We start from the raw sequence: 26,359 nt of genomic DNA, 5'->3' as shown, positions 1-26,359 counted from the left end.
TTTTCAACAGCTGAAAAGTTTCTGTTTTAAGGTATTTTTTTAAATTTCTGATGCAAAATCAGAAATTATCAAAGACAGCAGACACTTTCCAAGGAAACAAAAAATGTGAAAATCCAATTTTCTGACAAAAAATAATGTTGACGAAGACTTTTCCACCAACCCTAATGATAAGATAGATATGGATCTATTTCAAATAAACCCCATTATTTTGGATGCAAACTTTTCCCTGTAGAACTGAAATGCCTACAAAAAAACAGCATTGTCCCACTAACGTCCATGTAAAACAGGAAGTTAAACTTGACTCTAAACAAAAGTGAAGCTGACCCACTTACTTTCACATACCAAGAGAAGTGAAATGCAAAAAAGAAACAGTGTCCATTATAACATTTTAAACTTTTGTTTTACTGATATCTTGGGCTCTGATCCTGCATGTTCTTTTGCACACATGTACCACGGCATCCGCACAAAGCTCCATAAACACTGAAAGAGTTGCATGGGGACGCAGGGTTATATCCAGGTAGAGCAGTTTGTAGGCTCAGGAATATTCTTAGTAGCAGAGGAGTGGATGCTTTTGACACTGCCCCTTTAAGAGGGAGATGACAAATAGTATTAAGAGGACACTACTTAAGTGTGCATATATTTCATCCAATCAGTTTGGAGCCTTGGCAGCTATATGATGCTGCTGTTCTTTACCATGCTTTGTTGTGGTGGAGAAGGAGGAGGTGGTTGCAACTGATATTCTTACAATTGCAGGGGAGTTTGGAGAAGTGTATAAAGGACGTCTGAAACTGCCGAGCAAGAGGGAAATCTATGTGGCCATTAAGACATTAAAGGCTGGCTACTCTGAGAAGCAGCGTAGGGATTTCCTGAGTGAGGCCAGCATCATGGGACAGTTTGACCACCCAAATATCATTCGGCTGGAAGGAGTGGTGACCAAAAGCCGGCCGGTCATGATCATCACAGAGTTTATGGAGAATGGAGCTCTGGACTCCTTTCTGAGGGTAAGGAAGCATGATGGCCTCATTGGCTGCTCATCTACAATAGCACTGGAATGGAATCACGTTCGTTGGAACTGAGTCATGCTGTGTTGTAGAAGATCCATTGAGGTCAAACCTCTAGCAGCTGGGCTCATGGAGGACTTGACCTCCAAGGGGAACCCTAATAACTGACCTAAGAAACAATATTGAGAGAGGGCGAGATTCTCAAACGTGCCTAAGGGATTTCGGAGCATGAATCCTGTTGTCTTTCAGTGAGGCTTCTAATCCTAAATCTCTTGGGCACTGATGAAAATCTCCCCCAGAGGTCTCAACAAGAGGAAAGGGTTGCTGTGCCCACTACTACAGAAGGGGAAATGAAGAAATCCATGAGGGGAAAGGCCAGTTTTTGAGTGAAAAGATAAACCATAACTCTGAGGGCTGGGGATTCCACTCCCATCAGGAACCACCCCAAATAAAAGTGCTTTGCTACTGCCTGGGGACCTGAGCATCATGCTATGTAGGTGAGGTGAAGGGAGGGAAGTACAGGAAGCAGGAGAGGCCTTGCAAGAACTGGTAATGTTAGATCAAAACTGAGAACTTCTGAATCACTGAGGGATGGGCAGCTATTTGAAGTGGTCTAGAACTGGAGGGAAGGGTGGACGGGGGCATGACCAGAATTAAAGAAGTGCCCTTTTATTTTCTCACTACATATTTGAAGCCAGCTTTGAGTATTTTTAGCATCAACTTGTAGCATCATGGAGCATCCGTGACAAGAAGTCCGCTGTGTGACTCCAAACGCTGCTCTTTCGTGACCAGTGTTCATCTCATTACGGGATCTGAGATCATCTGGAGGAAGCAGCTGCAGCAACAGTATTAATCCTCACGCGGCAGGGAAACCATCCATCTTAGGTGGTGTGTCCTAGGGGTCTGGAGGCAGCTCAAGGCAATCTGACCCAGAGCTCTGGTGCACACCTCTCTAGAGGTTGAGAGGTAGGGGAAGGAGGTGCAGGAGAGAGGGAGGGAAAAGAAGCCAGGGAAGGAGAGGAGAAGGGAGGGGTAAACACTTAGGCTGAGATTTTCAAAGGGAGTTGGAAGAATGATTAATGGGAACTGAGCATCCAAATCCTGTTAATGCCACCTTCTTTCCAATGCTCAGAAGCAGGTAATTTATATGTCTAATTTCAGTCTTGATGTAAAAATAGCATCGCTAATTGGTGCATCAGCTGCTTGGAAAGATAGCAAAGTAGGTCATCAGTGTCCCTCCATGGGGGCCAGCCCAAAGTAGCGAAATACTTGAGGGCCCCAGAGACAGACTGACCCTTGTGTGCATGCACAAAGAATCAGGAGGGAGATGCTGTTGTGAGAAGCCTTGCACCCCCAATGCAGGTGCCTGGAACAATTGCAGTCCCTGTGCTTTCCAGAACTGACAGATTGCTCCCTGCTGTTGGCATCATCCTCATAGAGGCCCCAAAAAGGGAGAGGGAGGAGGTGCCCTCTGATAAGATGGCCACATGTTCCACATGATAGACTCTGACGTCCGTCTTCTGGGAATGTTGACCTTTATGTTCTCTATGGAAAGTCCTGAATTTGAATGGTCTTTCCCTCCCCGCTGAGCCCTGTGTCTGTGGGAAGGCCTAGGGAAGCCTGATTTGCTTTCTCTTGTTCCATAATGTGGGTTGCCCAGAATCTAACACTTTTTTGGTGAGGGTCAGGGGAGGCAAGAATTGAAAAGAGAGAAAAAAAATGACCTGAAAAATAAAAAGATGCCCAGAAGGGTTTTTAAATTTTAAGACACAATGGAGCTAGACACAGATTTTTAGAGATGACTTTTTCCTAAATTAGTTAAAAAAAAAAAAAAAAAAAAAAACCACACCAAACAACCACCACCACCTGATCATCATGACACCAAACACAACAGAAACTGGACTCTCAGGCTGAAAATGTGCTAAATGGGAGCTTGGTGGTGGTTGTTCATATAACAGTAATGTCTGGAGGCCTCAGCCATGCTCAAGTCCCATAGCGCTAGGTGCTGTAGATGCACCTAGTGATAGTCCCTGCCCCAAGCAGCTTACAGTCTCACTACACAGGAGAACTGACTGGCCCAGAGTCACAGGTTTGTTTGGATAATGGAGTTACCTATTACCCCAGGAATAGCTGGATCATTCTAATTATGGCACCTGTTTTTTATGACTGCAGCAAAACGACGGGCAGTTCACAGTCATCCAACTGGTGGGGATGCTCAGGGGAATTGCTGCGGGAATGAAGTACCTTGCGGAGATGAACTACGTGCACCGGGACCTTGCTGCCAGAAACATCCTGGTCAATAGTAACTTGGTGTGCAAAGTGTCTGACTTTGGCCTCTCACGCTATCTGCAAGATGATACCTCTGACCCAACCTATACCAGCTCCTTGGTATGTACCTTCTGGCCTGCTGCATGCTCCCCCTTTCCCGATCTCACTTTGCTTCCACAAAATCACATTGCTTCCTGGGGCCTTTCCCACTTCAGGGGCAGTTCATTACAGTTGGATCCTGTGGGGAGGGTTACAAAGGGCAGTGAGTTGCCCAGGTCCCACTGAAAGGGGAGAGTAAATAGGAGCAGCCTAGTGGGCGAGTGGGAGATCCTTGGCGGCTCTTCTTCTGTTTCTTGCCCTGATCTTTATAAATCCCAGCCACAACCCTGCTGTGGAATTTAGGCCTGTAGGCCTGTTGCAGAACAACAGAGCTCAGGCTGATGGAATGGTGGGATTGTAGATTCCAGTGTTCGTCGGCAATAGCTTCTTTGGGCTGTATTTGCAAAGATATTTAGGTGCCTAAGAATGCAGATAGGAACTCAGTGGCATTTTCCAAAGTGTGTGAGTGAGTTTGGTGCCCATCACCATCTTTAGGCACCCAAATACACTTGTAAATCTGGCCCTTTCTCGCCACTTGCCCTTCAAATGACATTAAAGCATCCTGTGATTTGTTTCTCTCATGCTTTGAAAGGACAACAATTGTTTTCTTTCTTTTTGTACCTCTCCCTGCCTTCTCTCTGTGTCGCTCCTTTCGTCATCATCCTTTTTTTCTTTTTTTCTCCCCTTCCCTTTCCTGTTCCTTCTCATTGTTTTTTCTCTCTTGTCCCCTCCCTCTCAGTTTTTCTGTGCTCTTGGCTACTTTTCAAATGAGAATTTCTCTCTCTTCCATTAAATGGGCAGGGAAGGGGGTGAACAGTGGGGATCTGGGAAGAGGTGCAGAAGGGGAAGCACAAGGAAGACTGATTGCATATAGGAGGTGTTTTAAGTACAGCTGCAGTACCACTCTAATCCTGAGCTATCTTTCTCTGCTGGAAATTGTTCCAAGCATTAATTAAAGAGACAAATCTAATCCAAGCTCCACTATTCCCCAGTCACTGTTCTCTTGCTTAATTAACTCATTTGTAGGTAATCCCAGTTCTCCCCCACTCCCCCATTGTCTCCTCATTCACTTGCGGTAGCCTAGCATTCTCCTCTTGGTGCCTGCAGTAGGGAAGATAACAGAACCCTGGTCCCCTCTAGAACATTCTTTTGGATTCATTCTGCCATCAGGAACTTGGCCTCTGGATACTGTCGGATTCTGTCAGAAATGGGGGGTGGGTAATAAGAAGATACTTGGGTAATTGTCATATTTGGAGTGAATGAAATAAATAAACCACACGTTATGCTAAGATTCAGTTTATAAATACCCACAAAGGGTTAATAAATTATTGATAGGATGTCATAATATACTACAGACATGAGTCATATATTATAGATGGTTATAAACACCTCATCAGTTGCTGTTACAGCTGGTTATAAAACATGGTTACAAGCGACCTGTTGGACTGTACCACAATCTGTAAGAGTTGATTAATCATTTATTAACCCTTTATAAACCATATTAGTGATAATATGATCCACGCATGCCTTGGAGAGTGAAAACAAGGAGAACACAGTTTGTACTGGCAGCAGTAATAAAGGGGTTGAGGATTGTAGATCAGCAACAAAGCAGGCCACGTCTATGTTGCTCAATAAGTACAATTTAAAATATCAGAGGGGTAGCTGTGTTAGTCTGTATCCACAGAAACAACGAGGAGTCCGGTGGCACCTTAGAGACTGACAGATTTATTTGGGCATAAGCTTTTGTGGGTAAAAACCCCACTTCTTCAGATGCATGAAGTGAAAAATTACAGGTACAGGCATAAATATACTGACACATGAGGAGAAGGGACTAATTTGTAATTTTCACTCCATCCATCTGAAGAAGTGGGCTTTTTACCCATGAAAGCTTATGCCCAAATAAATCTGTCAGTCTTTAAGGTGCCACCAGACTCCTTGCTGTTTTTGTGCAATGTAAAATGTAAAGATTTTTTAAAGTAAGGGATTAAAGTGACTTCAGTAGGAGTTTGCCTGAGCAGTGAACTTACGGGTTTGGTCCAAACCACTGAAGATTTGAAATCAGTAACAAAATACGTGTGCAGGCTTGACCTGTGACAACAGCACTCTAAACTGAACAATTTCTCCTTTGTCTTCTTGTCAAGTCCTCTGTTCAGACTGTTCAGTGTGCTGGGTTGTTCCCCAGCTCCAGCATGGAAGTAAGCTATGAATTGAACCTCCTTGTGGTTAGGGAGCTGCTGTGGAATTCAGAGGGACGGTTTTGACCTTTGAAGCCTGAACTGGTTTGGAGAGTGGCTCTCAAAGAGCCCACCTTTCTCACATGACTGCCGTTATGATCAGCGGAGCTCCCTCAATTCAATTAGGAGGGAGCTGAGGATGTGGTGATCTCTATGAAGGCCTCTTGGCACTGAAATCCACATCTCCCCTGGTTGCATCAGCGCCTGGATTTGTTAACTTTCTGGCCATGCTGCAGAGAGCCCCCCCTCCTTTTGCATAGGGGCACAGATCAAGTCTTTATGAGCTATGAGGAAATGCCTGCTGGGTAGAGGGATTGTTGTTATACTGGGCCAGAGGGTTGGCCCACTGCATGGAATCTGAATTATAGTGTGTAATGTAATTTGTGGCAGAATGCACTTGTGAGATGAGCACCTTTTGGATGTGATCAAATAGAAGTAAATAAATAAGGAGAGTCGCCGAATGTAGGAAACAGAGGTAGCTGGGAACGTGGCCCATTGATGTCAATGGAACTAAGCCAATTCACACAGGCTTTGGGTCTGGGCCAGGGTCCAATCCTGCTGCTCTTGACTTAAATGGAAATGCTGCTTAGTAAGGAGCACGGATTGTGGCATATTAAGTCAAACAATGTCATTTGAGATAACATACCCGGCACTAGCTGCTGGGGAAAGGCTTAAGTGGCCTTTCCCACCTTTTGAGATAAAATGGATTATTTCATCTGTGTTTATATTTAATTTATGCCATACTAGGCCTTCCCAGCAGCCGGGAAATGATGCTCTGTCTGCAATTACATCACTGCCTCCCACAGCAGGATTGAGGCTCTGGGGAAAAGGTTGGAAAAACAAGCTGGCAGTCACTTTCTCAGTTTGTAGTTATTTAACTAGTGTTTTTGCCATCCGTCTTTAAAGAGGACCTGACACTTCATGGACGGCTATGGAAAACATTCGTGCGAAACAATTTCTGAAATGATTCAGCCCAGAGTAAATACCAGACATATTCTGCATTTTCCCTACCTCCCCCATTATTTTAACTATTACTGTAGTCATTTACATGGAAATGTGATTGTTGTTCTCCAACAGTTTATATGCTCCTGCTGCTTATTCCCCACTGAAGTCTTAACCCTCTGAATGTGACATCGTAATTCTTGCCAAGGTAACAAGAAATGATGTCACAAGCAGAATTATGGAGCAGATTCTCCATGGAGCTGGGACACTTTAAATCAGATGAGGATCTTGCATTGTATTGTCTGGTGGGAAATAACCAAAGGTAGATGAATGCTTAAGAAATGAAGATTCTGTTTTCATGTGTTGATAAGAATCAGGGTTCTAAACCTCCTTCCCCATGAAAAAGAACTATTCTAAACAGGATGGTTTAGGACCTTTCCCATGGGATTTTTTAACACAACCTCATGGGTTCAAATCAGCAGCAGGAAAAAGGAGGGATCCTTCCCTGGAGCAGCTTTGACCTCTTCTGGTCATTTTATTGCAGTAGCTGAAATGATTTTCAGGGACTAGGGCTGATAGGATTTGGGTGTAGCTTCCCCTTAGTGGTTGAGTGTAACAGACATTTAATGGGAGTTATTTAGATGTACATTGAAGGGGAAAGAGACCCTTGTCTACAGCATTCTATGTCTTTTGCATAGAGACCTGAAGGTATATATGGTAAATCCCATATATAGGGGAAATGTGTTCTCTATAAATCACAGTTGCGGTAATGATGCTCTAACTGAAGTAGGATTCACTGCCATTATGAGAACCTTGTCTCAGGGGCCAATAACTTTCTGGAAAAAAACAATTACCCTTTGGACTGAAATTTCTCTTGCTTGTTAGTCCACAGGTGTCTGAATTTGGAAATGTCACTAGACTGACATGGAGCAGTCTGTGGAGTAGCTGAACATGAAGAAGTGTGGGTCTGAGTCTCCAGTGCCTTGTGATTGATGCGTTTATTAGGCCTGCGCAAAGTGGGAGTACAGTGCTACCATCCGAATTTGATAGCCCTTTATGCCCACTTTGCACTGGGGTAGATGATGACACGTGATGGAAGGTAGTGTAGCGTCAGTCTTACATCCCTTTGGCTTTCTTTCCTTTGTTCTTTATGGCTAATGATCGTTTATACGAAACCGGGATCTTTTGTTTCTTTGAGAATCCCTCTGTTCTTTTACAGCACCCCAGATGAAGTTGGAGGGCCAAATGTTCAGCTGGCATAAATTGCCACAGCCCCACTGAAGACAAGGGAGCTGTGTGGATTTACACCAGCGAAGAGTTTGACTCATAATGTCCTGGTTGTGACACCAAAGTGCTTTGCCGTGGACATGATGCTGATGTGACACGCAATTTCCTGTATCTGCGGCTGCTGGTTGGGACTAGATCCCTGTTGACCATCCCAGCAGCAGGAATGATTCCCTTCCCTTTCTTTGCCATGGCAGCTCAGAGAGACGTATTTCAATATGTGGAGTGAATGTCAACTAAATGAAACCAGCATTGCCCCTACATCATCTTTTTAATTTAAAATCGAGTGATGAAAATTCCTGCTAACCCTCAGCTGGAGCAAGTGCTATTCATGGCAAGCTGTCATCTCTGCACCAAGGGCATCGGCTCTCATCCCTCATCCTTTCCCTGCCACCGTCCCCAGGGAAGGGGCCTGAAGACAGGGAAGTGTATGTGCTTCGTGATGCAAAGCAGCCCAGGGTGTAGAAGTGTCACTCAGGGTAGAACTCTGAAGGCTGAGGTTTCTACTTTACATGCAAGGAGGAGCAAGGAGGCAGCTGTTGCTGCCAGCCTTTGACGTCTGCTTTCAGGCTTCGGGAGACCAGAGCACCTACAGATTCTCTGTGGGAAAGGCAGAGTCCTTTTAAACATCCGAGCGCACATTCATTAGCATTCATGGAAGCATCTAACATAGTCTTCCTAGTGCAGGTTTGCTGGATGAGTTAACTCTTTCATTGAAGAAGTCAATCAACAAAATGCCAGCAATGCTAAAGGCCAGAGCGTTCTGCGCTCCCATCGTTTAGGTGCATTTGCCATATATGGTAGCACTCACTTAACATAAATTGCCCCACCCTAAAGCTGTCATAGGGCACATCCCCTTCATGGCTTTAGCCTCACCGGAGTGGGAAGGGAATAAGTATGGCAGGTACTTCATTCCTACCTGTTGCTTGTGAATGGTGGAGGGCCAGGGTTTAACTTCAGTTGTATAAGTGCAAACACGGAATAATTCAATTAATTTTACTGCAGTTTCTCTGGATTCACACTGGCATAGGTGAGTTTCTATTTTTCGGATAAACTGTTGTTGTCACATAGGTAAGGTCCTACCAAATTCATGTGAAAAACTCAGCACAGCCTGTGAAATCTGATCTCCCCCATGAAATCTGGCTATTTTAGGGAGTTGCGGTATTGCCACACATACTTCTGAGCTATCTTCAGAGCTGGGTGGCCAGATAGCAGTGGCTGCTGGCTGTGGACCCAGCTCTGAAGGCACTGCCACTACCAGCAGCAGTCCAGAAGTGAGGGTGGCAGGACATGGGGGTGTTGTCACTTTTGGGGCGGGGGGGGACAGATGGGCTGGCCTTAGAAGTGGGTGATATAGGTGACTGCCCAGGGCACTATGGTTGGGGAGAGTGCTGTAGTCACCATCTCATAGGCAGCCCAAGGCTTCTTTGCACCCAAGTTCTGGAGAGGGGCAAGATTCAGGGCACCCTGGCCAGGGGCTCCTACCATACACTGGGCTCCAGCTACTAGTCCCGGTCAGACTGTGGAGGGACAGGCCTTTGTCTTCTCCTGGATGGGCCACTACTAGGGCCAGGTCAGACCAATCTCCTCTGGTGGCACAAAAGTAATGGTTCCAATGCTATACTGTGCCACCCTCACTTCTGTGCTGCTGCTAGCAGCGGTGCTGCCTTTAGAGCTGGGCTTCCAGCCAGCAGCCGCTGCTATCCGGCCACCTAGCTCTGAAGGCAGCACAGAAGTAAGTGGCAATACCACCCCCCCCAAAATAGCCAGATTTCACAGGGGAGACCAGATTTCACAGTCCATGCCACGTTTTTCACGTGAAAAACCCGACGTGACAACAACAGTTTATCCGAAAGTTAGAAACTCACCTATGCCAGTGTGAATTCGGAGAAACCAGCAGTGTCACAGAAAGAAGAGTGGCAATATTGTGACCTCCCGGACCTCCTTTTGGGTCAGGACCTCCATGGTTACAATACCATGAAATTTCAGATTTAAATATCTGAAACCATTAAATTTATGATTGATTTTATAAATCCTATGATCGTAAAATTTACCAAAATGGACCGTGAATTTAGTAGGACCGTACACACAGCGGCGGCTCCAGGCACCAGCGCTCCAAGTGCGTGCCTCGAGCGGCAAGCTGCAGGGGGTGCTCTTCTGGTCCCTGTGAGGGCGGCAGTCAGGCAGCCTTTGGCGGCGTGCCTGCAGGAGGTCTGCCAGTCCCCAGCGGCAACTTGGTGGTGGGTATGCCGAAGCCACGGGACTGGCGGACCTCCCGTAGGCAAGCTGCCGAATCCATGGCACCGGGGACCTGCCGCAGGCATGCCACCGAAAGCCACCTGACTGCCGTGCTTGGGGCGGCAAAAAAGCTAGAGCTGCCCCTGCCTACACACATGGTTTGGAATCTCAGCTACAAGGCGTGCAGCCAGACCACCCTGTGTTATGATGCTTTCAGGTGCCATGAGCTAAGTTACAGGGTCAGGCTGGCTCAGCAATTGTGTGGGAGACCTCTCACGAGCAGCTTGGAAGGGAGTGCCATTAGTAAGTCCTGAGATGTGTCCTTGATGCTTATTGCTTGGTTCCAATCTCACTTACACCAACATAACTCAATCAACTTCACTGAGAAACGAATGAGGTCTTGAGTCTTTTCTAAAGTAATGCCTAGCACCATAGCATGAGGCAGCGTGCTGCTGAAATTGACATCTTCTGGATGAGACAGAAAATGGAAGTCCTGATCGATCTCCTAGTGCTCTTTGTGATCTCTGGGGTGATAACCCTGCCATCCTAGCCAAATGCCAGCTCCTGCACTTCCATTGGATCTCAAATTCTTTCTACTGCACTGGATTTAATTCTTCCCCTCTTGTCCTGCGAAGATACATGCAACGTTATTACGTGCTATGGGACAGTTTATTCATGAGGCGAGTGCATTTCAGGGGTGGATGATGTGATGCATGTTTATAAAAGATATCTCAGCTGATTAGCTGTATCATACAGCACATGGGTAGCTTTTGGGATGAAAAAGATACTATATAAATTCAAGATAATGATATTGTGAGACTAGACCCCCTGAATTATAAAACCATAATAAAAGAGTAGAGAAGTAACTCATACAGCTAAAGGAAAAGGAAAATGTAGGGACAAATTAGAGGAATCCTTTTGACATGTTACTAAATAAGTGGCCTATTTCATCCTTATTCACCTACATTTCTATTTAACAAATAGTTTTATTAGAGGGACAAAAGTGGGTGAGATCTTTTATTGGATCAACTTCTGTGGGTGAGAGAGACAAGTTTTCAAGCTACACAGAGCTCTTCTTCAGGTGTTCACATGTCTTTTCATCTACATGCCCTTGATGTCATTTTTTTCTTTAATAGTTTTCCTCCATAAATATAGTTTCCTCTCCCTTTCCCTCTCTCTCTCCTTTGTGTGCATTGACTTGTCCTCAGTAGCAGTGGTAGCAAGGGGGTGTTTTTGAAGAATAGTTGTAATAGCAGTTGGGGGATTTGATATTGTATTTTGGATGAGCATTAGGTTTTCCTTCAGACAACCTTTTGCCAGCTTGCCCTGCAGACCCTTAGTTGGGCACCCTGCTGCAGCATCTTCATCCTTTTGAGGACCACCTTAAAAGGAGAGAGAGCTTAAGGGAGTGCAGTAATATTGACATCTACTGGGGGTTATAGACAGATTCAGGAGGTGGAATTGGTTCCTGGGGTTCAGGCATGTAGATTAATGTTGTTGTGATCAGGGTAGGCAAGGCAGGAATGATAAGATAAATCTGAGCACTGGGTGTTGTGCAAGGCTTTGCCTTATAGTGAAACTTAGGGTATTAGTAAACGGCAATCTGGTTTATGTTGCTGAATGCAAGATAGGTAGGTAGCCATTATTTAATGAAGGAGGAGATCCCAGCTTTGCATAGCTGAGACCTGGCTGGGTGTTGCTTCTGAACCATTGCTGCTGAAGGTCTCTTCAGCTGGGTATATTCATCAACATTAGGGAAATGGGGAGGTGCTGTATCTGTGCTTTTATCTTCTAAACTTAGATCCAGGTGGTCTCCCACCCCAACGCTAGCTCTACTAGATAGTAGGTAAGATGCTATGTGCAGTGCCCCTCAGCTCCTGATTCAAAGCAACATAATGTAATCAGGATCCATTTTGGGTCCATTTGGAAGCCGAGGTTGGTGCTCAATGGTGTGGTATCCTTACAGAGCAGGATGTCGTGCAGCAAGTGCATTACAGCAGTGCTTCAAGGCTTGCCATGCCTCCCAGTTAGGAACATTGAGTTTGACCTATATTGTCCTTGGTGGTTTGGGACAGGGTTATTTCAGAGTCTGCCTCTCTCCCTTTTGCCCTACTTCCACAGCTGTAGCAAGTGAAGGCTCTCAAGCTGTGGTTTCCTTGCTCTAGATGAGAGGGGAGCTGGTGGCAACTGAAAAGCCCCTCTATTCTGGAACGTTTTCCCTGCTTAGGTCCACCAGAGGCTGGATATGTTAGCTGTGTGGACACGCTACAAAGCTTATCTGTTGTCTCAGTCCTTTGACTTAGGAGCGGGGGGAAGGGTCAATGGCCGTGACATGGGGTTATGATTTGTGTTGATCTGTTTTGGATGCAGAATTTTTAATTCTCAGTACACCTGATTGGACAGCTTGTTTGTGTTGTAGGTATTTTGATTCCTCTTTTGTTCTGTACATTTAATTATTGTGCTGCACCTAGAGGTGTGAACAGCTGCTTAGCACCTGAGGGAGAAGGCTGGCGGCAGGTCTGGATAATTCCTAAGTACTTTTGTCCCAAGGGGTGATAGCCAGTCCAGGGCATACAATTGAACTGCTTGTCCTTCTTCTTCAGGGTGGGAAGATCCCGGTGAGGTGGACAGCCCCCGAAGCCATTGCCTACCGCAAGTTCACCTCTGCCAGTGATGTCTGGAGTTACGGCATTGTCATGTGGGAAGTGATGTCCTTTGGAGAGAGGCCGTACTGGGACATGTCCAACCAAGATGTGAGTGTTCTGGGCACTGTCTCTATGTGTGGATCAGTCTCCAAGGGGAAGAACCACGTGCTGCTATTCTAACTCCCCACCCTGCCCAGCCTCTCCCAGCAGGAATCACTGCAAAGAAAGGTGTAGGAATGCTGACAGCCACTACACTCCAAGACTGTTCCAGCAGAAGTCACCATGGGAATAAGATAGCTGTATATCATGGAAAACCAGAAGTCTTTTGGTCTCCAGGGCCTCCTGGGTGGGTTCACACCAATGTGTGTGTGTGTGTGTGTCTAAACTCCTTTCAAATTTGAGCTGGTCTGCAGTAACCCATTGTGATATCAAAGACTTCTGCTTCCACTGAGATTCAGGAGAGACACTAGGGGCATGAAGAGAACAGGCTATTCCTTCCAGCACTGGCCTGCTGCCACTCTTCAGCCTCAGTGCCCGACCCAGGGTTGTGTGAGAAGGAAAGCAGGGGGTACAGGAGGCTGTGTGAAGATAGAAAGAATGGGCCTCCAAGCTCTGTCAGTGCCCTGCAATGGGATTTCATTATTGCAAATAAGGAAGTCAGGGCTGGGACAGGTGGCTCAAACATATTTATCATGGCTGCTAGCCAGCAGCCAGCCTGCCCCCGTCCGTTCCCAACCATAGTGAGTTTTAACAGTCTCTGTTTCTTTGCAACACAGTGTGCGTTAAGCCTGAGAAAGGGGATGATGGGGAGAAAATATGGGTTATGGAGATGGAGCAAGGGCAGCAGAAGCTTCCTAACACTGGGGGGTGGGCACCAGCATCCAAACTTTTGCCCCACCCCTGGGCTGTCCCTTCCTCCCACTCCCACATCCCCTTTCTCCCTGAGCCCTCGCTCTCACACAGCCTCTTCCCTGCAAGACCCCTCTCCCCACTGTTCATCCTTACAGCTGTAAAAAGTGGTGGGGCCATGGCCTCCTGCCCCCCACATTCTGGCACCCTTGGGACAGAGGCTCAGAGGTGAAGGAAGAGAAAGAGATAGAAAGTGCGGGTATGGGGATGCAGAATGGGGTGATGGGGAAGTAGGGAGACAGAATAGGGTGAGTGGAAGAGAGAGAGAATGGGAAGGAGAGGTAAGAGGAAAAGAATGGGGCAAGAGGATGGGGTTAAGAGACAAGCAGAGGAGGCGAGTGGTTGAGGAGGTGGAGAGGGATGAGTGGCCACATTTTCACTGGCACTACCACTGCCTCAGCAGCCAAAACCCTCCCTTACCAGTCCTCCCCAATTTAGCCTTCCCTGTGTGTAAGAGCACTACCTGCCTGGGAGCAGGACCAGACACAGGCCTCAGTGCTTGGATTTCAGACCATCTGGATTTGGATCTGAGGCACATTTGGAACATCCACGCACTTGGCTTGCCTGGTGCTGAGCCCCCCAGCTTGATACTGGTCTACTCCCCCACTTCTCCCAGCCCTTTCCATTTGGGGGCACCAGACGATGGGGAATAAGAGACTCCTCTCCCTCCCACTGTATGACAGCCATGGAACAGGGGTGAGAGGCTCATTTTTCATTCCCTCCTATATATTTGGGAAGAGAAAGTCCTGGCTCCATCCCTCTCTGGGTCTTTTGGTGACACAAGACCATGACAGGCCCTTAGTCCTGAGTATATGGGGGCTCACCTGGACGCACACACCACAAATATCGCTTTAGATTTGGCAGCAATCCCTCTCCAGCAGTCACTGCAGAGAGTAGAGCAGAAACTCTTGCTGTGAGGTGTTAGCTCACAGCTACTCCAGCCCCAGCCTCTCAACCTGTGCAGCAGTGGATGGTTTTCAAAATGAAAAAGGCTGATGAATGAAAGGTTTTAAGATGGGAAATTGAGAAGAAAAACCAGTAGGCTGATAATTGGACTTCAGGAAGCCGGAAGGCCTTTGAAAATGTTCAGAGGGTTTATAACCCAGGGAGAGAGACTTGGTAGTTCAACTACTGTACTCCTGTTTGATCCGCAGAGATAATGAGAGTGGCAGCTCTCTACAGAGAGAGACTACAATACCCTTGACTCATTAGAGCTCAGATTAACCTCTGAGTGCCTTGGTTCCATCTGAGCCAGCAACACCACCTCGGCTCCTTTTGCCTGCGATCACATCGCTTTCCCACATCCACATCGTTAACGGGGAGAACATGGTAGCTGGTGGGAAGGATTCTGCCTCAGACAGAGGAGAGGGCAGCGGTGGCAAAGTGATTACTTTTGTAGTTTCCCTTCAGTGCTTAGATGCCTGTATCTGTGCTAGTGCAGGCAGCTGTGTTCACTGCTGTCACAGGTGCACCAGTGTACTGCAGAGGCCATCTTTCTCTGAAAACCTTGCTCTTAGAACACAAAGCTCTTTGCTCTGGTATTGGGTCAGATCATCCCTCTTGTAAAGCCTCTGCTGCATCACTGAAGTCAGCAGAGATACAGCCATTTATGCCAGCAGTGAATCTGACCCAGTGAATTTGAGAACTCTTACCTTTAGTGTGAATCTTTTGGCCAGTAGAAAGGTTGATTTTTTCCAGGGTGGATGTTGCTTTGATGGAGGTATGGGTTGGGTTTGATTTTTTAACTTTGATGACTGTTCTGAGCTTTGTTCCTCTATTTACCTGATGGTTTCATGCTCCTTCTCTCTGCAGGTAATCAATGCAATTGAGCAAGATTACCGTCTTCCCCCTCCTATGGACTGCCCAGCTGCGCTGCACCAGCTCATGCTAGACTGCTGGCAGAAAGACCGCAACACCCGCCCTCGCTTCACTGAGATAGTCAACACCCTAGATAAAATGATCCGCAACCCGGCAAGCCTCAAAACTGTGGCTACCATCACCGCTGTGTGAGTCTCAAAGTGCCCTGATACTATATGTGCAGTGGGAAGTTCTGGGAGAGTCAATGCTTAGGTTTTGCAACTCATCTCTTAATGTTCCAAGCTATGGATGTAGGGCAGGGGTGGGCAAACTGTGGCCCATGGGCTGGATCCATCCCCTCAGGATTTTGGATCTGGTCCCTGGGATTGCCACCCCATGGTGCCGTGGGCCCCGCTCTGTTCCAGGAAGGACCCAGCACCAATCCCTGTGGCCTCTGGGGGAGGGGGGCAGAGGGCTCAGCACACTGCTTTTGCCTGTGGGTACCTCCCTCGAAGCTCCTGTTGGCCAGGACTGGGGAACCACCTGCCTTGGCCCCTGTGCACACTGCTGCCACCCCGGAGCTGCTCCAGATAAGCAGTGCCAGGCCAGACCTCTCCTGCACCCTCACGCCAACTCACTGCCCTGAGCCCCCTACTATACCCCAACTCCCTGCCCTGAGCCCCCTGCCTGCACCTTGTACTCCTTCTGGACCCCAACTCCCTGCCCTGAACCTCCTGCCTGCACCCCAACCCCCTGCCACACCCCATGCCCCTCCTTCACCCCACCCCCCTGCCCCGAGTCCCCTGCCATACCTCACACCTCTCCTGCACCCCAACTCCCTGCCTTGAGCCCCTGCTGCACTCTGCACACCTCCTCTGCCCCAACCCCTTGCCCTGAGTCCCTTCCAGCACACCGCACTCCCTCCCACACCCTGCACTCCCTTCCACACCCCAACCCCCTGTCTCAGCCCTACATTCATGGCCCTTCATGCAATTTCCCCACTCAGACGTGGCCCTAGGCCAAAAAGTTTGCCCCACCCCTGATGTAGGGTCATAGATCTGGTTGAGTTGTTGCTAGGCAATTACCCAATTAATTTTGCTTTTCTTTTTTGTTGACAAATCATTCATGACCCAATCAAGATTTGTGCAAATGTATCCACTATAAATAGCCATCAGCCAAATATCACAATGAACAAGTGTTGTTGTTCATGGATGGACTCTTTGCTATTGGTTATTCGTGGCATGTGATTGATGATGAAAGTCACATGGTATTGTTTCTGCCCTTTAATTGGATACTGAAACTTTTTAAACAGGAGAATAATGAAAGACAAACAATGAATAGTGCCCATGCACCAAATACCCATGCAAATAGTCTTGGTGTACAAGGAATTCAACAAACTTTCAGATATATAATGTCTGTGCATGAAAATAATCCTGAACAGTGAATAATAAAAGACATGAGCAAGATAGAATCAAATAGCCAATGTAGAATCAAATGGCTGTGCAGATGTTAGTGAACACTGAGTTTGCAGTATGCAGGGGCAGTATGCATAGGATAGGATAGGATAGGATGGTATAGTGACTCAGCGTTCCCAGGTACACTTCTGCCTCCTTGCTGAAAAGGCTGTGTTCCATTACCTCATGAAAACAGACGTTTGTGCCCATGTGCCACAAACCTTCACAAATTCTGCCTCTGTCACAAGTTACCATCTCCAGGACCACCTTTAACTCCATATAAAGACCTCGGCCTTCCAAACCATCTGCAAAGGACCTGTCCAGACCACACTTAGAAAGAGTTATGTTGTTAGCAGTCCACCCATCCTGCACATGTTCTACAATCCATTAGCCACAGTAAGTCAGACACTATCTGCAGTGCCTTTCAGCTCAGATTCAAGGTCACTCTGTCTTCCCAGGTATTTTGGGGGTAGCGGCAAGGGGTGTGGGAGGGTATGGTGAGAGACTGAGAGTTCAGGAAATGTTGGAGGGATTTAAGATTTTTGGCAGCAATCCAAAATAGATGGATTTTATTTACATGTGGAGGGGGGGGGACTGGGATAGGTGTATTTTTAATAAGCACAAAATAAATGTACTTCTCAGTCACAGACTGGCAATGCTTCACTGATTATACACTAGGTAAAGAGCTGGCAACCCAGCCTGACCTCGTTTCCAGCTGGATCTACAGCATCTTTTGGCTTGTGTTTCCAGTCCAGCTTGACCTAGGCTCCTTTCTGTTGTGTTTCAGGCCTTCTCAGCCACTGTTAGACCGCTCCATCCCAGATTTCACTGCCTTTACCTCAGTAGAAGATTGGTTAAGCGCCATTAAAATGAGCCAGTACAGAGACAACTTCCTGACTGCTGGCTTCACCTCCCTCCAGCTTGTTGCCCAGATGACCTCAGAGTAAGTGGCGCATACAGTGTACTCACCTAAACTCTTACTCAGCTCCCACTGAAGTCATTGGAAAGACTTCCATTGACTTCTGTGGGAGGAAGATCTGACTCCAAAAGACTGGCTTTCTCTTGAGATTCAGTGCTTCTTGTTCGAGACAGGGTCAGAAGTAATATGAGAATTGCCTTTCTTGTGGTAGTTTACTACTTTCTCTTCCAGGAAAAAAACACACCAGAAATGGAAAAAATAAATTACTTCAAATCAACCAACTTTTTTGAACTTCAGATAGGTTCGGTTTGAGTTTGGGGCAAATATTCAGGTTGTTTTTTGGTCTGTCCAATACATGATTGCTTATGAGCCTGCAAATACAGGTCCATTGTTTTAGATTTAGAGACAGGACACCTTTTATTCTGCTTTTCTCTCCTATCTCATCAGTGACACTAAAGAACAAAATACCCTGAAACATACTAAAGAGTGTAAAATTAAGACATCTAAACTGAACTACCTGTTGTTTTTTTACAGAGATCTCCTGAGAATAGGGGTGACTTTGGCCGGACACCAGAAGAAGATTCTGAACAGTGTCCAGTCTATGAGAGTACAGATGAGTCAGTCTCCAACCTCGATGGCATGACGTCTCTCATTTTATGGGGATGGGAAAGGGAGGGGAAGCAATGAAGAGTCAGAGGTGGAATGGGAGGAACAGACTGACAAAGCAGTGAAAAATGTGGAAGGGTTGAATTATCGTCTGAAAACTGTAGCAGCTGCAGACAAAGAACACATGGGACTCGTTTCTAACCGGCAGCTTCCGTTTCTCACTAACAGAAGCACACTTACCAATGCCAGGGGAAACAGCATATAAATAAATATAAATATGTACAAATCATATATTTAAAAGACAATGAAGACAAACCAATGTGTGTTGGGAAAAAAAATAGACTCCAATCCTACCACCAGTGAGCAGTAGTCAAAACTGATAAGAAACAAGGGGCCAGTGGGGTGGGGAGAAGTGCAAGAATTGAGTTTCCAACCCAGAGAAACCATCTTCACAACCACATTCCTTTTCTTTTCTTCTTTTGCTCCCCTCCCTGACCCTCTCTCCCTCACCCCATTCCCTTTCTACTTATGATCTGTGTGGAAGTGTCTTCAAAAGTATCCACAGCTACCTACTGTAATATCAAGATGTTGTTCTGTCAAGTACCAAAGGACTTCACTGACCACTGCATGGGGGATCCAAATAAATCCAGTTAATGTCTTCATATTGAAGAAGAGATGTACCTTCAGTAGAAAACCTTGTTTTTCTTTTGCTTGCACTTTTTTGCAAAAAGCTAAAAAAACATAATGGAAAAAGAAAAAGGTGTTCCCATGTGCGCGCGCGCACATTTGTATCTGTACTTTGTCAACTTACTGTGGATTCACTGCTTCTCCATAACAGAGAAAACAAACCAACCCAAGTGGAATGGATGGTAAATTCATAACCTCCAGTGGAACTGCTGGTGTGGGGGAAGGGACCAGTGACTGGCTTTGCTTTCTGTCTGGATCAATTGCACCTGGAATGTTTAATGAGAAATAAGAAAAAAATAAAGCAAACCCAACTCTCAATGTTTTTGCAAACTTGGAGGAAGAAGCAAAGGAACAGTCAGGTTGGATACTGCACAGGTTTCATATGGGATTATTATGAGATGGACAGTGTTTGTTATGGGATGGTCGACTGCAGAGGCAACAGGAAAAGAAGATGGAGAGACACACTCTGGAAAATAGACTTGTTAGTCCTCCAGCATCTCTGTGATCTGCAAAAGATGGCTATGGAGAATTTTTTTTCCATCGTGTGGACCTAAAGATTTTTCTATTAAATTACTGACTTAGGTTTCATGGCTTCAGAGGTAGGTCCATATGTTTTGCGTGCCTCTGTGTCCATCCATCCTTCCCTAGTGTATCTTTTTGCTCACTTCACTGAGGCATCTTCCACTGAATGTTTTCCAGTGTTTGATTTGTTGTTCATCTGTCAGTCTCTTTGCAAATTTGATCTGTCTAGTTAAAATTACTAGAAGTATGTCAGTGTTTACATAAAACGTTGCAAGAGTGGACAGTCTAGCCTCTCTCTGGAATATGTGAAGAGTTTATAAAAAGAATGAACTCTTAGTAAGGACTTTACTTAGCTCATTCTGTGTGAGTTATCATGCTCCATTACCACATTATTACAGAAATCACAGTTGTCAACAAAGTGTATTCATGGCATAGGGAATAGATTTTATGGCCCGCTCTTCCAAACACAGAGGTCTGATCAGTTGGCTGAAGGAGCCTGCCTAGCGTCCGACCAGAATTAGCTGAGTTGCTGCCAAGCCTGGCATATGAGTGCCTAAGATTCATCTCCTTAAGGAATTTCAGTGGCTCAGTATCTCACATCTAAGATTTGGTGGCTCACTAGCTCACATCCATCATTGTGACCATGCAGAGATGTGATGATCTGGGGAAAAAAACAGAAACTTTTGGAAAAAACAGATTTTTTTCCATTTTTTTCTGAGACCCAGTATGGAAAAATTAACAATTTGGGGAACCATTTAAAAGAAACTGTTATATGAAATATTTTCTCTCAAAATGAATAGTGAAAGAAGAAGGAAAGAAGGAAAAACTTGAGCTGTGCTAGCATTTCCAAGAGTACAGTAGTAACTGTTTAAGTTATACTGGTTCATAGGATGGCTAGGTTTGTCCACAATTACAGCACTTACTGTATATATAATGATAATGCGCTGTTAAAGAGTATAGTAACTCCGCCACCAGAAAGTTTGATATATAGCTGAATTTACTGTTGGTGCTTAATATTCTGCTCTGTTAATTACATTATAGGGACATTCATTTTCCAAGCTTTTTCTCTAGAAACATGAGTTTCTTCTGTTCCTGCATGGTAATGACAGGTCAGGTCTATATACGTACTATGTCTGAGCCCAAAGGATATAACCTCCCATTATGTTTATAATAGTATTAATGTTTTCTATTTTCAACAATAGGCAAAAAATACACCTAAGTACCTTAGCGTGCAGTTGCAGCTCCCTCCCTAATATTAGGTGTATTCGTCATTATTCTCTGAATCAAAACTAAAGAATTTATACTTAGTTCATAAATATGCCAACAGTACTTTTTATGTGCTAACTAAATTATACACATTACATTTCTCATTCTTGAAGAAGCAAATAAAGTTTCATTTTGATAAGCATGTAACTACTGCAGATATTTAAGTTTTCCACAAATTTCTGGGTTTTTTTTCTGGAGGAAAAAAAGCAGAAACAAATGTTTGTTCCCTACTTTCAAAATTTCTGGAAATTGTACAGCTCTACTCTCTTCCACATACTGCATAGATGCGCTTATACAACCGAATACCACTGTAGCTGGTCTTCAATCTGGGTGTAATATTGGAGGTGGAGTAAAGGTAGTTCTATCACTGGATATATATTCTAAGTAAAAGTCATTCTGCCTGGTGGCCTGTACCTCTCCTCTGTGCTTTTTCAGGGACACCAGATGTCTTCTTTCTCCCCGTTGCAGTTTCAGATGGGCCATCTCCTGTGACCACTGCACCACCAATCACTGGAAAGGTTTTCTATGGAGCATGAGATTGGCTGCCCAGCATCCTGAAACAGTGTGACAGGTACCTTCCTGTTCACACCAGCACACTGGGTGATGGGACCTAGAGACACTTCAGAAGTACTTGCACTGTCATTAGGACACCTGGCCTTCTGGTTTGTCCCATTCCTCAAGAGCTGAATGCATGAGTAGTGGGAGTTCTCTTTAGTTACTACCCTATTCTTGCAAGATGTCCAATATCCAATATCCTAGAACACCTCGTCCTGGATTGGGAAGGCTGTGGCTGCTCAGAGTTGTGAGATGGGAGAGCTGACATCTATCACTTCCAAAAGAGTTGTGGAGAGGAGAGAACAGGATACCCAATGTGCAAGGGCAAAGACAAAGGAGATATAGGCCTCCCAGCAGATTTCAGTGGAAAGTGGACCCTGGCATCTGGATATTCTTTACATCGGCAGTTTTTGCTTGAGTTAGGAAAGTGTCACAAAGCTCGAATGAGGTATAGATACTAACAAATGCAAAAATGATCTTGTTTCAACTCGTAGAGTTTCCCCCAGAGAAACAGGCAAAGAAAAACTCCCCTTGTATGACAGCAGAAGGGACTGTTCCAAGGCCTGTCTGATAGCCAAGCATTAATACCATTCGGAATACTCACCACCAAAATCTGTATTCAAGCATGTTGTCACACCAAATACAACATGCATATGAAACATGCATTCTGCATACTAATACACTGTGTCACTACATTTCTATTCACAATTGGTAAGGGATCCTTTGTGTTTTTATTATTTCTCTTTTATTAGAAGAAAACTAAAGATATAAAGCAGCATGACAGTGAAACTGATCAAATAAGAAAAACTGCATTTAGGACTACCTTGCTGCTGCTTATTATACTGGGTGGGAATGCTCTGGATAGCAATTTGTCCCTCTAGCCTTGCTTTGCCTAGTCTCTGTGGTTTATATGTAGTCCAGGAACAGAACTGAGCTACAACCCTTCTTAATGTGAAATCAATGGGTTCAATTCTGCCCATTGAAATCCATGGGCTCTGTACCCATCTGTCTGAGAATAAAATTGACCCTTCTGCTTCCTAAGTAATTTAGTTGTTCTAGGAAGCTATGCTGTTTAACTCTACCTGATTATTTCCAGTGACAAATTACACTGCTCTACAGCCAAAATGCTTCTGAAATAAATGTAGTCAAACTTTACTAATTCTGGGTCACTGAGAATGAAAATGATGCTTAAAATTGTTGATTGGCTCTAGTCTAGCTGTTGGGCTCCAGACTACAGCAGTGGAATCTCCTGGCAGGTGATGTTAGGGTTTCCATGTTCCGTGACCGTCAAAAGGATCTTTTCCCATTCTTCTTCATGGAAGGTGATCTTGTAGCCTGCAACAACATCGATGGTGTGATGGCAGCCCTCAACATCGTTCACGATCCAGATGAGTGGAGACTGTTCATTGATTCATCGAAGACGAGTCTTAAAGCTGTTTTGCTGCATAATGGCAATGTTTTGCCATCAATTCCAGTTGGTCATGCAGTCCATATGAAGGAAACCTATGACAACATGAAACAACTTTTGAGGTGCATAAACTATGACCAACATCAGTGGCAGCTTTGTGGCGATTTGAAGGTTGTTGCTCTCTTGCTTGGTCTGCAGACTGGATACACAAAGTACTGCTGTTTTCTCTGCGAATGGGATAGTCGTGCAAGAGATTCCCACTACATCAAGAAAGATTGGCCACTCCAACAGTCATTGGAGCCTGGGAGGAAAAGTGTTCAGCATCCACCACTTGTTGAATCAAGGAAGATTTTGTTACCACCCTTACACATCAAGCTGGGTCTGATGAAGAACTTTGTCAAGGCCATTGACAAAACTCAAGCAGCTTTCAAGTACCTCCGTGGAAAATTTCCAAGGTTAAGTGAAGCTAAGATAAAGGAAGGTGTCTTTGTTGGTCCTCAGATTCGTGAACTTCTTCGAGATGATGCATTTGACCATGCACTGCGTGGCAAGGAAAAGACGGCATGGAAAGCCTTCCAGTTAGTGGCAATAAATTTTCTCGGAAACAACAAGGCAGACAACTACAGGTTGTTGGTGGAAAACCTCCTCAAGGCATACAAAAGCCTTGGTTGCAACATGTCACTAAAGATACATTTTTTGCACTCTCATCTAGATTTTTTTCCACCGAACTGCAGAGCAGTGAGCGACGAGCACGGCGAGCGATTTCACCAGGACATTGCAACAATGGAGAAACGCTATCAGGGCAAATGGAGCCCATCAATGCTTGCAGACTATTGCTGGACAGTGACAAGAGATGCTCCATTTAATGAATACAAGAGACAAGCCAAGAAGCGCCGAGTAGACACTGAATAGGACTAAACTATGTACATAATAGTTTTTTGCCTTTTGTTTCATAATAAATTTTATTTATATAACCCTTTTGCTGATTTTTAAAGTGTTACATAAACAGGACAGGTGAAATATTATCATGTAAAGCAACCATAAACACATGAAAAGACCTAGGTTTACAATTTATGATTAAAACTCTACTATCTACACAATATACATAGACATAAAATGTAAAAACTTAAATATCTTAGAAACAGTAGCCAATCAGTTGTTTTAATTGTCATATTTGAATTCAGCACATCAAAATACATAATAAATACCACATTTTATCTCTGAAGCAGACGACTTCTCAAAAATTGTAGACCAGTGTTACCTTTGTTCCTCTCCTCACCTCTCATATTCTCTGTTACTGGAAGCAAAACCTATGTTACTGGTCTTGACCACTCACTGAGCTCTGACAGTGTGCTGAAAGCTATAAAAACATAAAGGAGAACAAGGGTCAAGCTCTTCCAAAATATCTCCTAACTGAGACTTCTACATTCATGTACATAAATGTAAGTCATTTTCCAAAGTGCTGTGCACCCAGCGGCTTGCACTGGTACCATAGATTCCCAGATGTAAAGATTTGTTAGCTAAGTATCTTTCGCAGGATCTATTAACCATCATCCTATTGTTTAATTTAACTCTCTTGCCCTGTGGCTAGAGCTCTATACTGGGACTCAGGAGACATAGGTGCTATTCCTGGCTCTGCCACTGGCCTGCCGGGTGACCTTGGACATGTCACTTCCCCCCTCCATGCCTCAGTTTCCCCATCTAAACAATGAGGATAATGACACTGACCTACTTTGTAAAGCATTTTGAGACAGACTAATGAAAAGTGCTAGATATGATGATTTAGAGTTTTATTCTCTCCTTTTTCCCATGGAACAGACCCTGGTCCCCCTCTGTCTCTTCCAACTTGCATAGACCATGGAGTAGGCATGGGCCGTGTTCCTGATTTCTACAACAGGAAAGTGTTAAATTGCAGATGGAAGTGTGGGAAATATCTGGTCACAAGGAGCTTCAGTGCTGCCATTTGTGGAGAGTGGGATATTTCATCTGAGAACAATGCTTTATTTATATAGCTTTGTATAAGAGCAGCTAATAGAACACCCATCTGATGCTCTGGGTGCCCTTTTCCAAGGCTGGGAATTTACAGTATTGAGAAAGTCACAGGAGACTGTTTAAACCCACTGCAACCTCCTCCACAATCCTGATCAGACCTGCTTCCAAAACTACATACCATGATACCATACCAGTAATTAACCCCATCCAGTTCTCCCCCATCCTTTCCCAAGAAGCCTGAGAAGAAAGGCAAGCTTTGTGGTGTGTCCAGAAAGTCAACAAATCTGACCCCAGCAGGTCCAAGGCAGGGAGCATGTCCCAGTTGAGGGGATCTTTCAGAGAATGCCTTCCCCTCTTCCATATGGAGGGATCTGCTGATTAAGCACATCCGCTGATGTCAGCTGTTGTGCAGCAGCATCATGAAAGAGGCAACCAGCTTCCAAATCACTTAGGCCTCTAAAGGGCAAAACCAACAACCTAAACTCCTCCCAGCAGCCCACAATGCACCTATGTGCTCCCAACTAAAAGCTCCACTTCATACAAGTGCTGTCACATTCTGGATGAGTTTTATCTTCTGAGTGGCCTCAAGGTACATCCCCCACCCAGGACAGTACATTTCAGTATTTGAATCCCAAGGTGAAAGAGGTATGGATCAGCACAACAAGGGCCACATCTGAATAAAAAGTGTCCACTCACCTTGCAAGGACAGATAGTAAACCTGCTCCTAGGCACAGCTGCTACTAGAGCATCCAGAAGTAGCCTTGAGTCTAATGAGACCTCTAAGTCACAAATGTGACTGTGAAGTTATGGCTGCACGCCACCAATTATTGGTGCTGATATAATTCTTGCCAATTCTTCTGGATGCTGCCCCAAACCCAACTGATATTATCTCTGTCTTTTTCTGGACTGACCTTCAGTCATCAAGTCCTCATCCAAATCCAAATCTCCTGCAAAGACTGGGTCATCATTTCACTGCACCAAAAGCATCAGCTATAATGGAATACTGCAAATGCTGTAGACCAGAACTACTACTTAACTCTCCTGGTGGCCTCGTACACACAGTGGACAGTAGTGGGGACAGAGCAGGGCCTGGCTATACTCAGTATGAGAGACAGGGTGGATAAACAGCTGCTCATCATTATCTTTAAGGTTCTTCTGTATTAAAAAGTTCAAAACTGCTACAAAATTATTATTCTTCTGCTAAGAACCTTCATCCAGTCAACAACCTCTCATGAGCAGCTGTACGAAAAGCCACTGAGAGGTGTAATAAAATTCACATGGATACATTATCTTTATCATTATTCAGGGGGAAATCATCCACCAACAAAAGCAGTACAGTTTCTCTCCTACACCGAGGTCTAAACCAACAATGACCAGGGTCAAAGAGATCTGAAGACTGCAAATATTCACGACCACCTTCTCCATAGTCTAACCCTCAAATACTGGAGGTTTGGTACTGGTATACGGGTGGTCCGGTGGCCATTAGCAAGATGATAACTTAAGTAGAGGCCTCCTTAGGAACACCTGGGACCC

General features: G+C 45.1%; 1 protein-coding gene across 4 annotated transcripts in view; it reads left to right on the top strand.

Moving 5' to 3' along the window:
• EPHB1 (EPH receptor B1) overlaps positions 1-26,359 on the top strand; it is a 359,407-nt gene that overhangs the window by 308,009 nt on the left and 25,039 nt on the right. For 3 of the 4 annotated variants that reach the window (XR_012656391.1, XR_012656389.1, XR_012656390.1), the window contains exons 11-16: positions 754-1,001; positions 3,174-3,389; positions 12,670-12,819; positions 15,433-15,626; positions 17,659-17,814; positions 18,325-19,682. Coding sequence is in view for 1 of the 4 variants with exons in the window: in XM_075068616.1 (XP_074924717.1) it covers positions 754-1,001; positions 3,174-3,389; positions 12,670-12,819; positions 15,433-15,626; positions 17,659-17,814; positions 18,325-18,433 (1,073 nt within the window). In the remaining 3 variants the exon portion in view is untranslated. Of the gene's footprint in view, positions 1-753; positions 1,002-3,173; positions 3,390-12,669; positions 12,820-15,432; positions 15,627-17,658; positions 17,815-18,324; positions 21,019-26,359 lie in introns of those variants that run through there. The other variant, XM_075068616.1, reaches the window with a different exon arrangement.

This window comes from Chelonoidis abingdonii, chromosome 8 (assembly GCF_003597395.2).
Source record: "Chelonoidis abingdonii isolate Lonesome George chromosome 8, CheloAbing_2.0, whole genome shotgun sequence".
Classification (NCBI taxonomy): domain Eukaryota; kingdom Metazoa; phylum Chordata; order Testudines; family Testudinidae; genus Chelonoidis; species Chelonoidis abingdonii.
Note: the sequence above shows the minus strand (reverse complement) of the source record. Positions and strands in the feature narration are given on the sequence as shown.